The sequence below is a fragment of the Saccopteryx bilineata genome, chromosome 1, assembly GCF_036850765.1.
Source record: "Saccopteryx bilineata isolate mSacBil1 chromosome 1, mSacBil1_pri_phased_curated, whole genome shotgun sequence".
NCBI classification, from domain to species: domain Eukaryota; kingdom Metazoa; phylum Chordata; class Mammalia; order Chiroptera; family Emballonuridae; genus Saccopteryx; species Saccopteryx bilineata.
In genome coordinates this window covers 351,294,161-351,312,288 of record NC_089490.1, presented here as the reverse complement: position 1 = coordinate 351,312,288, position 18,128 = coordinate 351,294,161, and the positions used below count along the sequence as shown (strand labels likewise).

General features: G+C 37.9%; 1 protein-coding gene across 1 annotated transcript; it reads right to left on the bottom strand.

Moving 5' to 3' along the window:
- Positions 1–15,398: 15,398 nt before the first annotated feature.
- LOC136318455 (olfactory receptor 52D1-like) lies at positions 15,399–16,436 on the bottom strand. The gene is given in 2 exon segments (XM_066250786.1): positions 15,399–16,398; positions 16,401–16,436. Coding segments are annotated over 2 exon segments (1,011 nt in total). The 3' UTR covers positions 15,399–15,423.
- Between the last annotated feature and the right edge of the window lie 1,692 nt (positions 16,437–18,128).

Genomic DNA, 18,128 nt, shown 5'->3' with positions numbered 1-18,128 from the left:
CAATCTTCTAGCGAGTTCCTTTTACATTTTTTGACATTAGCTACACATCAAGCCTTAATACCAAGGATTCCTTTCATCAAAACCTTCAAAGTATTATATTCTTTTTCCTTGTACATACCGTAATCCCCTCGCTTAATCACGAGTGCTTAAAACCACAGATAGAATTGAACACTACATGAACTATATTATTCTCTATTCATACATACCTGCAGTAGAACTGAAACTACTCTTGAACTTTGGAGCCATTATGAAGTAAAGTAAGGGTTATTTAAACACGAGCACTACACAGTGCAACAGGTGATCTGATAACTGAGATGGTTACTAAGTGACCAATGGGCAAGTAGTGCATACAGTGTGGATATGTTGAGAAAAGAATAATTCAGGTCCTCCATGAAATGGTGCAATATTTGATCACAATCATCTGAATGTTGTGCAATTTGAAGCTAATAAATTATTTATATCTGGAATTTTGCACTTAATATTTTCAGACTGCTGATGTCCAAAAATAAACTGAAGGCATAGATAAGGAGAGACTACTGTACCTATCTTCTCTTATGTTAATTCCAACCAATGGTTTTCAACATTTTTGCCTGGTTACTTTCTAAAATAATTTTGAAATGGTACATGCTCCCACAAAAATGTAAAGTTGATATATAAATTTTTTAATTCAATCTTTAACTAGTAGAAAAGGATATAGTATTTATCATAGTGTCAATATTGATATTTTAAAATAATACTGCTACCTAAGTTTTTTAATTGTCTTCTACAGAGCTTATTCTTAGAGTGATGAAAATGTTCTAAAATTAGATATTGATTATGGTTGTGTAACTTTGTAAATGTATTAAAAACCACTGAATTTTAAACTTAATTAAATTTTATCATGTGAATTATATATTAATGATGAAAATATTTAAAATAATAAAATTATATAATCATTGACCTTAAAAGCTTCTGTGACACTATAAATGAAACTGCTGCAAGCCCTAGATCCATGTGGAGTGGAGGGAAAACGGTCAGGTGTGTCTCCAAGGTCTTATCTGGTGGCCTTAGGGGAAAGCAAAGAGTTTCCAGTCACAAGGATAAGGGAGACTGATTTTAGTTTCTTTTCTTTCCTTTTTTCCCTTTAGTTTTGAAGCAGAAAGAGAGATAAAGATAGAGAGACAATCAAATAGAGAAATAAAGATAAACAGAAGAAAAAAAGGGAGAGATAGTAATGGTTCACAGACAGATGAGGCATGTTCCAGTGTCTTTGCTGGATAAAAATTATTAGGTTCAGGAACATGTTAAGTGAATAAATGAATGTTTGAATGAAGCTCCGACACTCAATGGCATTATAACTTTAAATTTAATTTGATCTTCTGGGCATTAATTTTTCTCATCTGTAAAATAGGTAAGGTATATTTTCCTCTAAATTTGGTTGTTAGATTTAAAAGAGACAATGCCCCCCCAAATTCTTGATGAAGTTGGAGAAACATTGTGAACACTGAGTAGCATTGGTGATTATATGTCTATCACTTTCAATTCTAGCCAACCCCACTGTTGGGCAGATAAAATGTATTATGCTCACTTTGTTAAAGAGGCCGTTGCCCAGGTGATATTAATGTGTGTTGAGAATTGTTGTAGCCTGAGGCTTGGTTTTGGGATTAAGCCTGTCCCACCCTTTTTGGTGTGAGGTGGTACAATCCTATCATGCCTCATAGAAGTGATTTTGTATTAGAGACTTCCCCATTATGTATATTGGATTAAGGGTTTGGATTTCTACACTATAAAATGGGAATGGAGCAGGAGTTTGCTCTCTTGGTTCCTGAGGTTAGCATGAGAGAGCAGAGAGAATAGAGCCAGCAGCGGGAGGAGGCCACGTGGAGAAGGCCAGGAAAAGCAGCCAAGATGGCAGAGTGCTGAGTGAGATGCCAGTTTGTACAGAGTTTGTATCTGGGATAAGGAAGGAAATGGGGAACTGAGGAGAATAAGGCTGTTGAGCTAGAAACCTTTGATTCTAGGAAACTCGGATAAATCAGTAGCTTTGTGAGCACTGAATGTGACTGGGTTTTGGAGCCCAGTGTGTATTTTTACTTGCCCGCCGGGTGCAAGCTAGATTAAAGACTATGGCCCACCAGTTTTTGGCTCCATGGTTTCTTTACCGACTGTCCGAATCCAATGCGAACCTGCATGGGCTGGGCTCCTCTGATAGTGGCCCTGGCCTTGGCTCTTGGCTTTACACCCACATTTTAGCTTCTGAAAGTCCCCTAAAAAGAGGGCCCCTGGAGTGAGGACTTGGCTTGGGAGAAAAATAAAACCCTGGAGCTAAAGGTCAAGAAGAATGAATTCTATTCCTGATTTATCATTTACTAGCAATGGGATCCTTAGCTCTCATGTTTCTCATCTGCCAGAGGTTTCTTAGGACCCATCCTTGATAAGATCTCAGGAGCCAGAAAACATGGTATAGAGGCAGTTAGGCCCTTCCCAGGTGGAAGAAGTAAAGAGGAGGTTTTTCCTTGGTCTTTCAAACACGCCTCAATCACACATGGGGATAGCAAGAGGAATCCCACTGTGAGGAACCAATTTCTAACAGTATTTGGTTGAGGGATATTATGCTTATAGCCACTCCACTGCTCAGAGGAAGGCAGTCTTATTGGACTGAGCCTTTAACCTGTAGAATCTTGTACTAACTCTGGGTAGGTGGTGTCAGAATTCATTTAAATTGTAGGACATTCAGCTAATGTCTGGAAGTGTGGAGAAACTGCCCCTCCTCCATTCCTCCAGAACACACACAGGGAAATTGGCACCAGATCTTTATGATGCTTGGCAAAGTGTATTGCACAGGGAAGTTTCTCTACAAACAGTTGAAGGAGAGAAAGAAAAATATATATTGCATTTAAAATAAAAAAGACATGCTATACAATTAATAAAAATCTTCCTAAAAATATGAAAGAGAAAGACCCTCAGCCAAAAATATGAAAGCCAGGTAAAATATGTGAGCCAGGAAATAGAATATCAACCTTGAAGAGCAGTAGAGTGAATGCCTTAATGACAGCTGCGTAATAGAACCAGGAAGCAGCTGGTCCAGAATGAAGAAAGAGAATGGAGGTCTTTAGGGAGAAGTTATCCAGGAGATTAAGAAGCATTTAATGAAATGCATACACTAAATTATTATGTTTCCTTATGACTCTTGTAAACCAGAATATTACTTGATATACTTATTCATATACACATTCCCATGACTAAAAGTGTGTCTACGTTAAATAAAGGATTTGACTTACTGTTACTGTTGTTAACATATACTGTACATCGTAGACCCTAGGGTAAAGATAGCAACTTTGCAATAAATTAAGAGTATTACTTTTTTCATAAGGAAAAGTTAAAGAGATTGGCTTATGACAAAAAAAAGCAATAGAATAAGAAAAGAAGCAATAGATAGAAAATTCAGATAAATCTGTGTGTATTGACCAGGGATTGGGTGATCTCCTGCCTTTCCTGTGACAATCAGTGTGACTATGAGATCTTGGAGTATATTTGGTAATGCACTAAATTCTACTACATTTTCAGCCTTGTTAGTCTGAGACAAACCTCAGGTATCTGAGAAGTTCTTTCTAAACCAGATTTCTTTTATTGCACTCCCCAATCTGGTTCAAGTATGTGTTTTCTGTTACTAATCACTATTCCTTTCAGCTATTTCTGCTTGTGTTTTTCTACAAATGAGTCAACATTATTCAAGAATTTATTCCTACTGTGTTGTACCCCTAGATCCCTATCCATTCTTAATTATTTTACTTTCAATACTCAGTGTTTGGGATTGAAACACAATCATTAGCATCCATAAAGTGCTATGTGTCAGAAAATAGGCTAAATGCTTTGCATGCCATAGGTTGTTTGATCATCCTCATCATTCTAGGATGTAAGAGTGATTATAACTTATTTTACAGGTGAAGCAGTAAAACTGTGTGTGAGTTAGAAACTTTCTCAAGGCAAGTGGCATATCCTAGACTGAAGCTCAGGTCTATCTAGCTCAAAACTTTCCCAGCTAATCTTTTTTTTTTTAATATTGTTTCTCTAGCAAGTATTCAAAAAACATTTATGAAAATGTAAGCATAATGCAGTGCTTTCAACGCCTTCTTGACTTAGGCAAATACTTTCTATAATTTGACTTGTAATTATACTGGGTATGTAGTCAGCTGCAGAGTACTAGTGCTTCTTATTCTGGTGGAGGTCAACTTCATGAGTGATCCAGGTGAGAGTCTCACAAATTCTAATACATTCAGTTGAAATTAATTTATATGAAACTTAAGCACTCTTCATATGATTCATTATTTCTTGTGGATATTGGTCACCGTTATCTAGTAAAAATTCACAGATTATTTTAGAAGACCTAGGTTTAAATATTCTGCCACTGTCAAGCTGTATAAATTTGAGATATCTTCTTTTCTTTCTAGGTTCTAATAATTTCTTCTGTAAAATGAGAGGATACATAGAATTTTCTTGCAGATCCCTCCAGTTCTGATCATTTCTGCTGCTGTATATGAGTGAAGAAACGTTAAGTCAGTGAGGTGTTGAACACTGTGGGTGTTCCATATTCCCATTAGTTCGTGAGCTCTGAGTTGACATAAGCTCAAGGGATTCTCTGGAGGTAGCCTTATATTGCTTAGGCAACCTATTTGGCAGAGGTAACTGGGGACTATGGGCAGTACATGCAGGACCCTCACTACTACCCTACCTCCTTCTGCACCTTCCATGCCTGGAGCTATCCTTGATAGGTAAATTGAGGTGTCAGACACTTTGGATTCAGGCCTAAGGTACTCTGCCTCTATTGTACATATAAATCCTCAGTGTTAGACTATGACAATATAAAAGAAGAAAGGCTGTTCTGATCTGAGTCGGGTTCTTGTTTTTGTTCTTTTCCTGCATGATTCTACTTTTACCACTTCCTCAGTTCTATATTTTCTAACTGATGCCCTTGTTCACTGAAATTATGCCATTCTTTCTTCTTCAAGTCATTACTTTCCCAGCAGAAACCCTGTTAGGCTATATAGATGTATTGGTATGAATAAGCACCACCACGTTTTTCTGAGAATAATATGTTATGTAGGGATATATAAAAAGACCCTATGTGTTTTGAAAGCCAGTTGGCAGGACTTTATGTATTGCTAAAAGACTCCAAATGAAAGGTATCCACATATTGCACATGGAGGCAAACAAAAATGTTTAAGAAATGTTTTCAGGTAGGAAAAGCATAAGAGTCCTAAGACTATGTCATGGAGAAAATATTGTATACTGAGAAGAAAAGATAAAGAATTCTGGTGCAGATAGAGGAGCAAAGGCAGATGAAAGGCTGGAGAGGAGGGTACAGGGAAGGCTTTAGAACTCAGAGTTGAAAATTTTTTGTTCCTAATAGTTTTCAAAACTGTGTACATTTGGATATACACAACATCTTTAGCTAAGTTTATTAGCATCTCCAACTTACAACGAAGATAACAAAACCTCCGAAGGGATCAGTGACTCACTTAGTACATCTCCTGTTCAAGACTTTGCACTACTGTAAGCCTGGTGGGACTACAAAAAGTAAAGAAGAGTCAAGGCTGCCTGGTCAGATAGCTCGGCTGGTTAATACATTATCCAAAAGTGTGGAAATTGCTGGTTCAATCCCTAGTCAGGGCACACAGAGTAATAAATTGATATTCCTGTCTCTTTCTCATTCTCTCCCATCCTCTCTCGGAAATGAATAAAATAAATATTCTATTTCTTTATGTTTTTCATTTTATTTATAAAATTAAATTTAAAAGGTTGACATTGATCAATAAGACTGCATAGTTTGTCTGACCAGGCTGTGTTGCAGTGGATAGAGCATAGGACTGGGATGCAGAGGACTCAGGTTCAAGACCCCGAGGTTGCCAGCTTGAGCACAGGCTCATCTGGTTTGAGCAAGGCTCACCATCTTGAGCTCTAGGTTGCTGGCTTAAGCAAGGGGTCACTCAGTCTGCTATTGTCCCTTGGTCAAGGCATATACGAGAAAGCAATCAATGAGAAACTAAGGTGCCACAATATAGAATTGGTGCTTCTCATCTCTCTCCCTTCCTGTCTCTCTGTCCCTATCTATCCCTCTCTCTGTATCTCTCTGTCTTTGTTATACACAAAAAAAGAGTACATAAGTTGCAGGTAAACGTTTCTATAGCATTTTAACTGTCTATTATGTTGTATACCCATCACTCAGAGTCAAATAATTTTTTATCACCTTGTATTTGTCCCTCTTTAAACCCTTTTCTGAACCCCTCCCCCACATTTTCCTCTCCCAAATATCCCTCTCCCTGGTAACCACTTCACTTTTATTTATATCTATGAGTCTCTAACATCTCACCTATGTGTGAAATCATACTGTTCTTAGCTTTTACACATACTTATTTCACTCAGTATAATATTCTCAAGGTCCATTCATGTTGATGTAAATGATAGCATGTCATCATTTCTTCTGAGTAGTATTCCATTGTATATATGTACCACATCTTCTTATCCAATCCTCTATCGAGTGACATTTTGGTTGTTTTCATGTCTTATCCACCGTGAATAATGCTGCCTCATGAAAATGTGGGTGCAGGTGTCTTTTGTACAAATGTTTTCGCATTTTGTGGGTAGATACACAATAGAGGTATTGCTGGGTCATATGATAGTTCTATTCTTAATTTTTTGAGGAACCACCATACTTTCTTCCATAGTGGTTGTACTAGTTTACATTTCCAACAGTAGTAATGAGGGTTCCTTTTTCTCCACAGCCTCTCCAACACTTGTTATTACCTGTGTTGTTGGTAACAGCCAATCTAACAGATGTGAGGTGGTATCTCATTGTAGTTCTGATTTGCATTTCTCAAATAGCTAATAAAGAAGACATCTTTTAATATATCTAAAGGCCTTTGTATGTCATCTTAGGAGAGTGTCTCTTCATGTTTTCCCCTCATTTTGTAATTGGATTGTTTGCTTTTTTGTTGCTGAGCTTTGTGAGTTCTTTATATATTTTGGAAATTAACCCTTTATCAGAGCTGTTGTTTAAAAATATTATCTTCCATTTAGTTGGCTGCTCATTTGTTTTGTTGTCAGTTTCTTTTATTGTATACAGTAAAAAAATTATTTTTAGTTTGATATAGTTTTATTTATTGTTTTGGCCTTTACTTATCTTGCCTTTGCAGATGATATGATCCTGTACATAGAAAGCCCCAAACATTCCACCAAAAAAACTATTAGAAATGATAAAAACAATACAGTAAAGTCACAGGATAAAAATTCAATATACAAAATTATATTGCTTTTCTATATGCCAAAGATGAAATTTTGAAAAATAAACTAAAAAAACCAGTTTGTTTTAAAACAGAAGAAAAACCCAAAAAATCTAGGAATACACAAAAACTACAAAACAGTATTGAAAGAAATTAAAAAAAGACACAATAAAATGGAAAATATTCCATGTTCATAAATTGGGAAAATCCACATAGTTAAAATGGCAACGTTACGCAGAGCACTATAGAAATTTAATGTAATGCCCATCAAAATCCCAATGTCATTTTTCAAGGAAATAGAAAAATATTTAAGAAGTTTGTATGGAACCATAAAAAAACCAGAATGGCCAAAGCAATCCTGAGAAAAAAGAATGAAGCTGGGCCTGACCTGTGGTGGCGCAATGGATAAAGTGTCAACCTGGAAATGCTGAGGTCGCCTGTTTGAAACCCTGGGCTTGCCTGGTCAAGGCACATATGGGAGTTGGTGCTTCCAGCTCCTCCACCTTCTCTCTCTCTGTCTCTCTCTCCTCTCTAAAAATGAATAAATAAAAGAAAATTAAAAAAAAAAAGAATGAAGCTAGAGGTATCATGCTACCTGACTTCAAATTATACTATAAAGTTATCAAGGTCCATCCATGTTGCACAAGAGTGTGGGGGTTACAGGGTGGGGGGAGGAGAGGGAGGGGGTTGGGGGAGAGGAGTGGCACAAAGAAAACCAGTTAGAAGCTGACGGAAGACAATTGGACTTTGGGTGATGGGAATGCAGCATAATCAAATGGCATAATAACCTAGAAGTGTTTTCTCTGAACAAAAGTACCCTAATTTATCAATGTCACCCCATTAAAATTAATTTTAAAAAAGTAAAAAATATATATACTATAAAGCCATGATAATCAATACAGCATTATATTAGCAGAAAAACAGATATACAGATCAATGGAACAAAATCAAGACCCCAGAAATAAGATCACATATTTATGGACAAAAATTCTTTGACAACGAAGCCAAAAACACATAATGGGGAAAAGAAAGCCTCTTCAGTAAGTGGTGCTGGGAAAATTGAAAAGCCACATGTAAAACAATGAAACTTGACTACGGTTTGTCTCCTTGCACAAAAATTAATTCAAAACGGATCAAAGACCTAAATGTAAGAACTGAAACAATGAATTACATAGAAGAAAACATAGGTACTGGTCCTGGCCGGTTGGCTCAGTGGTAGAGCGTCGGCCTGGAGTGCAGGTGACCTGGGTTCGATTCCCGGCCAGGGCACATAGGAGAAGCACCCATTTGCTTCTCCACCCCCCCCCTCCTTCCTCTCTGTCTCTCTCTTCCCCTCCCGCAGCCAAGGCTCCATTGGAGCAAAGATGGCCCGGGCACTGGGGATGGCTCCTTGGCCTCTGCCTCAGGCGCTAGAGTGGCTCTGGTCGCGGGCAGAGCATCGCCCCCTGGTGGGCGGAGTGTCGCTCCTGGTGGGCATGCTGGGTGGATCCCGGTCGGGCACATGCGGGAGTCTGTCTGACTGTCTCTCCCCGTTTCCAGCTTCAGAAAAATACAAAAACAAAACAAAACAAAAAAAAAACACATAGGTACTAAGCTTATGGACCTGGACCCTAAAAAACAATTTAGGAATTTGCCCCCAAAATAAATATTTAAAGGAAAAGGAGTCGGGACTAAGTTTTTGCAGCTAGTGAGTCAGTAGAAGAGATAGGACTCACATAGCTATAATGCAGGGCAGGCAGAGAAACAGGTACAAAAGAAGATGCAAAACTAGAGTTGTGAGAATTATGAGAGAGAAGTTATCTCTGTTGGCAGTGACCAGCCAAGTATTCTTGGAGGGCATCACTGATCTTGTGGCCTGGAAAATGGTTTGAATAGGTATACACATTCTGGGCAACCTCTGGGAGTTGAGGAATTGTGGTTCAAGTTTGCATAACAAATAGTCCTATCTGGGTATCGTGAAGAAAAATAATTGAGATTTGAGGCCAGAAATATTCATTTAGTACTGACCATGAGGACCTTTAATTCTAAGCCAGTGAGTTGGCATTTAATTTCTTGGCAGTGAGGGAGCATGCAAGTTTTCTAATCAGAGCAACGTGAATTTTAGATTTGCCTTTTAAAAGTATTAGTCTTACTCCAGATTAGAGAATAAAATAGAGAGAGGCATAGTTGTTGTTTTCAGGGTTTCTTGAAGAGCAGCCGCAAAGGAATGAGGCAGCAATAATACTGCAAGTAGAGGACCCCAATCTCTCCAGGATTGAGGTTACTTGGAGAGATCAGCTATCCAATTTATTAAGCAGACACATGACATCATGCGTGAGAAACTAACAAGCAGAATACAGTGTCTAATTTTATTATTTAATTTTGCAAAACTGATTAGATTGCTCTTGCCCTTTCTGAGACATAACACCACACCATCTGTCTGATTTCTGACCTGCAGAAAGCTCCAGCAGGGCCAAGCATCGCGTCCCTGAGGCCTTCCCTGGATGCGCGACTGCCTTTCGTCATGTATCCTTGGTCTGTACCTTCACTTCCTCAGGATGGGAACAAAAAGTCACTTGGTGCTTTGGCTTCTTTCCAACATCTCTCCCCTTTTTCTTTATCTCATTCTGAAACATTAAGCCTCCTTGTAAGGAGGCTCGTCCTCGGAAATGACACAATTTGCTTTTGCTCTTTCTCCAGACTAAGCAAATACAAAAACATAAAACAGGCCCTGGCTGGTTGGCTCAGTGGTAGAGCATCAGCCCGGCATGCAGGAGTCCCAGGTTTGATTCCCAGCCAGGACACACAGGAGAAGCACCCATCTGCTTCTCCACTCCTCCCCCTCTCCTTCCTCTCTGTCTCTCTCTTCCCCTCCCACAGTCAAAGCTCCATTGGAGAAAAGTTGGCCCAGGAGCTGAGGATGGCTCTGTGGCCTCTGCCTCAGGTGCTAGAATGGCTCTGGATGCAACAGAGCAACAGCCCAGATGGGCAGAGCATCGCCCCCTGGAGGGCATGCCAGGTGAATCCCGGTCGGGTGCATGCAGGAATCTATCTGACTGCCTCCCCGTTTCCAACTTCAGAAAAATACAAAGAAACAAACAAACAAATAAAACATAAAACAGCAATGACAATTAATGCGCTTATTGTAGAAGCGTTTGATAACTTTAAATGTTTAACAGGGTTTAGTTAAAAAAATCCATTAGCAATATTACTTAATAAAAGTGTACTAGAAAGCAATTTTAATTTTTCTCTAAAAGTGTCATATATATCTTTTTTAGAGTTTCATCTATTAAATACATTTCAGGCGACTTTTGGCATTGTCTATGCATCTAAACAGGGATCCAGACTTCTGTGCTAGCTTTGAATATATACACAGAATCACAGATTGATTATAATTAATAAAGGAACTGATACATGTATAAAAAGATCAATTCACACAGGTAATGAGATAAATTGATTCATTCCAGAACACAGGACCAATCATGAACATATAAGGTAGGCGAATATAAGTCTGAAAGGTCTGCCCTTGGAATATATATAGAATAAGGTGATGTGACCCATTCTATGTAGTAGATAATGAACCCTGTGATTTTATATTTAAACAATGATCTCCTGCACCTATAAAAAAGGGTAATCCACCTGATCCCACAGAATAATTTGATATAACCTGTCTTTCTTCTTCAGGCCTTAAGGGTCCACACCTGTCAAGTGGTCCTGGAAGCCACACAGAATTATTAACATAAACAGAAAAAGGAAGTGTTTTTCCAATTATCAGGTCTATTTAAAGGAAATTAGGAATATAAATTTAGTAAGAATAGCTAGTTCCTCTTATTGTTATGGACACAACAGCCAATATTGCCAGAAACAAAGTCAAGGAAGTTTTTGGAGTCTTAGTCCCAATCAAAACATTTTCTGCCTCCTGGGCAAGTTTCTTCAGTTGCCTCCAAGTAGGCAGTTCAGCTTTCTGTGTTGCCATTGTCTTCATCTTCACTTCTCTGATAACCTTTGGCTCTAGGCTTAGTCTCTCCAATTCCTCTAATCTCAGAGAGTAATCCAAATCACAGTGAAGAAATTTACTATGCTTATTTATAGTAAGCACCAAATAAATCAAAATAAAGTAATGAGGCCATCAAGTAGGAGGTTAAGGGAGGTGGTAGAGAGAGTTTCCTCTGGACTCAGAAAAAGGATTTTTAATAAAAATTGTACATACACAAGAAAATGAATGTAGGGGTGTGTGTGTGTGTGTGTGTGTGTGTGTGTTGTATGAGACACATACAGACTGACTTGGGCGTGATGGGGTGAATGTTAGATCTGAGAATGGGCTATGACATTGGGGAGAACTCAGAAGGTTGGCTGTTCAGGACCTCATCGGGACTTAATTACTCAAAGTCCATGTTCAAAGGATCTCCCTCAGCACAGTAGTAAATATAAAAATAAATTATGAAATACTATGCATCATAAAAAAAGTATCTCCCTCAGCACAAACTGAAAGAGCTAAACTCAGGGCAAAAAGAACAGGAATATCCAATATGGCAGGATTCCATGGTTAGGCTCATTGTAAACTGTTCTCTGCAATTTGCTCATTGCACTGATTCCTTCTCAATCAATGTGTGACTTACAAACTGGTCTAGTAAGGTTGCTTAAGGCTCTAGCAGAGGCAGGCTGAAAGAGCAGGCTGAATAATTTGCAAATACTTGATGATTAGTGACTTTTGTCTTTCCTCAATAGTTGAATTCTTTTTACGTGTGTATTTTATACAATGGAATACTACTCAGCCATAAAAATGAAGACAATCTTACCCTTAAAACAGCATGGATGAACCTGGACAGCATGAATAATACTGAATACTGGGTTGTGGTGATCAGGGAAGTATCACTTGGGGAAAATATTGCTTTCTCCTGTTAACCACTAACCTTATTTCAGCCTTGAGTTAAAACTGATTGAAGATTATTAACACACACCCACACATACACACACAGAAACTTTCAGGGGTGATGAATATGTTTAATATGCAGACTATGAAGTTATGTATATGTCCAAACAAATCAAATCGTATACACTAAACATGTACAGTGTTTGTATATCAATTTCACCTCAATAAACCTATCAAAGACCTGATTGAGATTTATCCATCACTGTTTCAGTAAATTTATAAAACTTGTAAGGGCTGCACATTTCTTTTGATCTTTGTCCGGCTTTGTGGCCCCCAGGGACCTGATCTCACCCAACCTCTTCAAGCTCTCTCAGCAGTCCTCTTGGTGGCTGTTCCTGCACAGCTGTCCTGTCCCTCCTTCTCTTCCTGTTCCTGTTCTACCCTTTGCATTTCTCTTATTTTTAAAAAAAATTTATTTAGAAAATTAATTTTAACAGAGTGACTTTAATCAAAAGGAATACATAGGTTTCAGGTAAATATTTTCACATCATTTGAACTGCTGATTATGTTGCATACACATCACCCTAAGTCAAATGATTTCTCATCACCTTATATATGTCCCTCTTTACACCCTTTGGATCCTATATTTAGGGCTTTGATCTATTTTGAATTAATTTTTGTGCAGGGGAAAAAACTGTAGTCAAGTTTCATTCTTTTGCATGTGGCTTTCCAATTTCCCCAGCACCATTTATTGAAGGGGCTTTCTTGTCTCCATTGTGTGTTTTTTATTTTTTTGTTGAAGATGATTTGTCCATATAAATGTGGTTTTATTTCTGGGCTCTTGATTCTGTTCCATTGGTCTGTATATTTGTTTTTCTGCCAATATCATAGTGATTTGATTATCGTGGCTCTATAGTATAATTTGAAGTCAGGCAGTATCATACCTCTGGCTTCATTCTTTTTCCTCAGAATTTTTTTGGCTATTTGGGGTTTTTTATGGTTCTATACAAACCTTGTGACTTTTTGTTCTATTTCTTTAAAAAATGACATTGGGATTTTGATAAGGATTGCATTTAATTTATATATTGCTAAGCTGATTAACATTGCTTTTTCTCTTCTGAGCTCTACTGAGGCCACAGACATGACTGGCCTTGGTCCTTGGTAGCTCCCTGAGTGTGAACTATAGTTAGACTTGGACTATTTCATGGTCAAAACTATCACTTTCTCTTTTTGTCTTACCCAGGCAGTTTGTGATACTCTTTCTTAAATTGTAATTCTTAGTGAAAAATTCTCCCTTCCCTCTGTCCTGATATTTGTGGATATGTTTTCAGCTGACCAGCCCAGTGTAATATAAAATAAGCAATGTGTAACTGTTGAATGTTTATCATGTGCCAGACATTATGCTTGACATACATTGTTATCACTCATCGTAATAGCACAATAAAAACATAATTCATTTATTTATTAATACATCAGAAAATCTGATATATACCAGTATGGTCTATAGAACTTTTCTATAATATTTAAGAGTATATTAGCATACATACAAAAGACCTAAGATGCTTAATCTGATCAAGTTTAGAATGCTAATAAATACAACAATCAAGAAGTAAATATATAAACAATATAAATGATTTTAGAACATGCAATTATAATAAACATAGCATAGTTTTCATAAATTAAAGATTTTTAATTAAATACTATCAACTACCACTAATTTTTATTAAGTGCTTATTTTTTTTATTAAGGAACAATAATGCACAATGATACTAAGGTTGGGGTTAAGTGGTGTGCCCTAATTTATGCAGCTGTTAGTAAAAGAGAAAGTCAAAATTTAAATTCAAGTCTATTTGGATACACACATCACATTTCTTTTCATCAAAAAACTCTGGATAATATATGAGATATTGTCCATACAAATACCTAAACTTAGGGTTATTTGGGGGCCATTGGGAGCAGTTTCTGTGGACTAATTTCTGTATTTTAGAACTGAGGTTAATAAAGCAATAAAGAATTATTTTATTTTTATTTTTTTTAATTTTTATTTTTTTTGTATTTTTCTGAAGCTGGAAATGGGGAGAGACAGTCAGACAGACTCCCGCATGCGCCTGACCTGGATCCACCCGGCACGCCCACCGGGGGCGATGCTCTGCCCACCAGGGGGTGATGCTCTGCCCCTCCGGGGCATCGCTCTGCCGCGACCAGAGCCACTCTAGCGCCTGGGGCAGAGGCCAAGGAGCCATCCCCAGCGCCCGGGCCATCTTTGCTCCAATGGAGCCTTGGCTGCGGGAGGGGAAGAGAGAGACAGAGAGGAAGGAGGGGGGGGTGGAGAAGCAAATGGGTGCTTCTCCTATGTGCCCTGGCCGGGAATTGAACCCGGGTCCCCCGCACGCCAGGCCGACGCTTTACCGCTGAATGAACCGGCCAGGAAAGAATTATTTTGAACAGTACCTGGCCTCTGAACAATCTTCCTTAAATCTTAAATAAGAAATTACTTTATGGCTAAAAAGAAAGGTATTTCAAAATGGAAGTCTAGAGAAGTAGAGAAAATAGAGTTTTAAAGAACACTATTCATATCACAAGCACTGTCTAAATATTTGAAAATGTGTTATATCTTTATCATACTAATCCTGTGAAGTGATATAATATACAACAGCCTTAAGTAAGTTGTACTTTGGCTAATAATATTTAAAAAGATCAGATAACTTTTTCATATTTATTTTATTGAGCATGTTAAATGTTAAGGACATTTTTAAATGTATTTATTCCTCACTACAACGTTAAGAGTTATATATTGTCGTTATCCTTCATTTAACAGTTTGTCAAACTGAGGCATAAAAAGATTTAACAAAATGCTCAAGGCCACAAAACTAGGGAGTGAAGGAACCAGGATTCAAATCCAGGCACTTTGATTTGAGATCCTGTGTGCTTAATCACTCAAACTATTGGATCTCAATTCAATTTACCTCAAATATTTTTTTTTCTATTTGAACTGAGAGTAGACAATTTTTACCATGAAACTGAGACTCCTTTCAGAACAGTAATTGACTCACTATTTTGTAAATCATAGATATTTCTGAGACAAAATTAAAAATATTTTTACCTTTCTGGGCTATTCAGAGTTGCTCAAAGAACCTCAGGATAAAAAGACATTTCAACGTAATTATTGATATCTCCAACTCTTCTGGCCTTTTCAGAGTTTGCACCCATATAAACACAGTCCTCTGATATCATAGGTTTCTGCCGATGTACATGCATTGAGACAGCTACCATACAAATTTACTCTTCTTATTTCCAACCTTTTCTCAGAGTTCATATTGAAATTTTCAAATGAAACAGTCTTATAAGTCGACTCCGAATATCCTTAGTCCTAGCCCCATAGATGAGTGGGTTGAGCACAGGAGGCACCAGCACATAGAGATTAGCCAGAAAGATGTGCACATGCTTGGGGACTCGGTGTTGGCCAAAACGGTGGGTGAGGAAGGAGAAGAAGGCAGGAATGTAGAAGACCAGGATGACACCAAGGTGGGAGCCACAAGTGCTCAGTGCCTTGTGCTGGGCATCGTGGGATGGAAGACGAAAGACAGCACGGAGAATAAAACCATAGGAGATAGTAATGAGAATAGAGTCCAGACCCACGGCCAGTAAGGCCACAGTCAGCCCATAGACAACATTGACAGTGATGTTTGCACAGGCCAGTCGAGCAATGCCCATGTGCTCACAGTATGTGTGTGCCATGACATGGTGCTGACAGTAGGACAATCTCCTCAATAAAAAGATGAAGGGGGAGACAACAGCCACACTGCGGAATATCCCAGCAAGGCCAATCTTACCTATGATTGTATGGTTGAGGATAATTGTGTATCTGAGTGGGTTGCAGATAGCCACATATCGATCAAAGGCCATGGCAAGAAGAATTGAGGACTCCAGAGCATAGATAGAATGGACACAAAACATCTGGGCAAGGCAGCCACCAAAGGAAATCTCTCCAGCATGAAACCACAAGATAGCCAGCATTTTGGGGACAGTGGTAGAGCTGAGTGCCAAGTCAGTGAGTGAGAGAAGGCAAAGGAAGATGTACATGGGTGCATGAAATACGTTGTCCATGACAATGACAAAGATGAGGGTAGCATTCCCAGCCAGTGCTACCAGATACATGGCACAAAAGGGAATGGCAATCCAGGTGTGTGCCCACTCCAGTCCTGGGATCCCCATCAGGAAGAGAGTCGATGGGAGCCTGTCATCACTAATGTTGGAAGTTGACATTCTGTCTGGCAAATAAAAGACTCTATCCAAAGGAAGATAGTACACCTGTCCTGTAACATTAAGTATTTGGTTTATTCACATAAAATGATGATCTATCAACAATCTATTTTAGACTAAGAGAAATGTTTATCATTAATGTGTTCAAGAATCTTAAAAGATACTATTACATATAATCCATTTTTATCATTTTTCCTTCTCTATATTCAAAATTCATGTTTTGAGTTTTATGTTCAAAGCACCAAGCTAAGAATTTAAGGATTTTTCTTTCTAGATGAGAACAATACTTACAGATTTATCTCCCACTACATCCTGCACATCATTCACTCTCTTTTGTTTACATATAGAAAACTTTCTAGCTCTTAGTTTATGCTCTTCCCTTTGCTCAAGGAGCCCTTTTACTTTTGGGTTTTTTTTAACCTCTCTAGTTTTTACATATAAGTAAAACTGTATGTTTAACATCTGGGAGGCCTTTGCCTCTCAGAAGCGTCCCCTCTACTCTAGACTTTAGTCATCTTTTATATTTTTTATTCATCCATTACTTTTTAAAGGTCTATTGAACTAAGAACTATATCTTTGCACAATTGCAACTTTTGCACAACACAGCTATCTCTGTACCTAAAATCTCAATATTCACTGTAAGATTCAATTCTGATTGAATCTTGCCTTGTATTGGCGCCTTGCCTTCATGTCATAATGATTTACTGACTTATTCAGTGTCTTATACCATATCTACCCAGATATACACCAAATGTCTTAATTTTCTATGTCACTTTTAGTATCTACAAAGAATATACTAGGCTACCTGAATATACTCAAATGCTTCATGATTAAATAACTACAGTGTTTTGTGCCTGCTTGAGGGTAACATGAATGAAAGCAAGATGTGCATCAATTATGCTAGCTGAGGAGACAGCACTTCTAACTATGGTAGAACCAGTTCAGTACACTGTATACCTACCAGTGCAATGGTGGAGTTAATGACCTGTTCAGAATGTCATTGATAATAGAGGTAAATTGAGGGAGGGAGTGAAATATCCTAGAGTTCACCAACAGTACACATCCTGGAAGAGTAAATTATTTTTTGTTGTAGAGAGCTAGTATAATGTACTGTGTATCTCAGTAATATTATAATTCTTAAAAAAAACCTTTTATGAGAGGCCTAGAATCATGAATTTTAGTCCTTATTCTATTACAAGAGACCTAGGACAATTCCTTTTCTTCTTTGGGAAGTCTGAATTTATAAAAAGCAACAAATTGGTAGGTTCAAAATAGTCACAAAGATGCAAATTACAGTATAGAGAATATAGTCATAAACCTGTAATAACTATTTATTGGGACAGGTGGATACTAAAAATATCATGGAAACTACTCTATAAAGTTCATAATTGTCTAACAACTATGCTGTACATCTGAAAGAAATATAGAAAAATAGAGAATGTAAACTGTAATTTTAAAAAATGACAACAATGTAATTCTAGTCTCAGCTTTTCTACTTCTTTACTATTTAGCATTGAATAATTCTCATAACTTTTTTGAGACTAAATTTTCTCATTTCTAAATTGGGAATGAAAACAGCTGGCTTACTTATGTCACACTGTTTTTGTGGTTGAGAAAGATTAAAGTGGCTTGACCAGGCACTGACACAGTGGATAGAATTTTGATCTTGGACGCAGAGGACCTCCGTTCGAAACCCGAGGTCATCAGCTTGAGCGCAGCCTCATCTGGCTTTAGTGCAGGATCTCTGGCTGAGC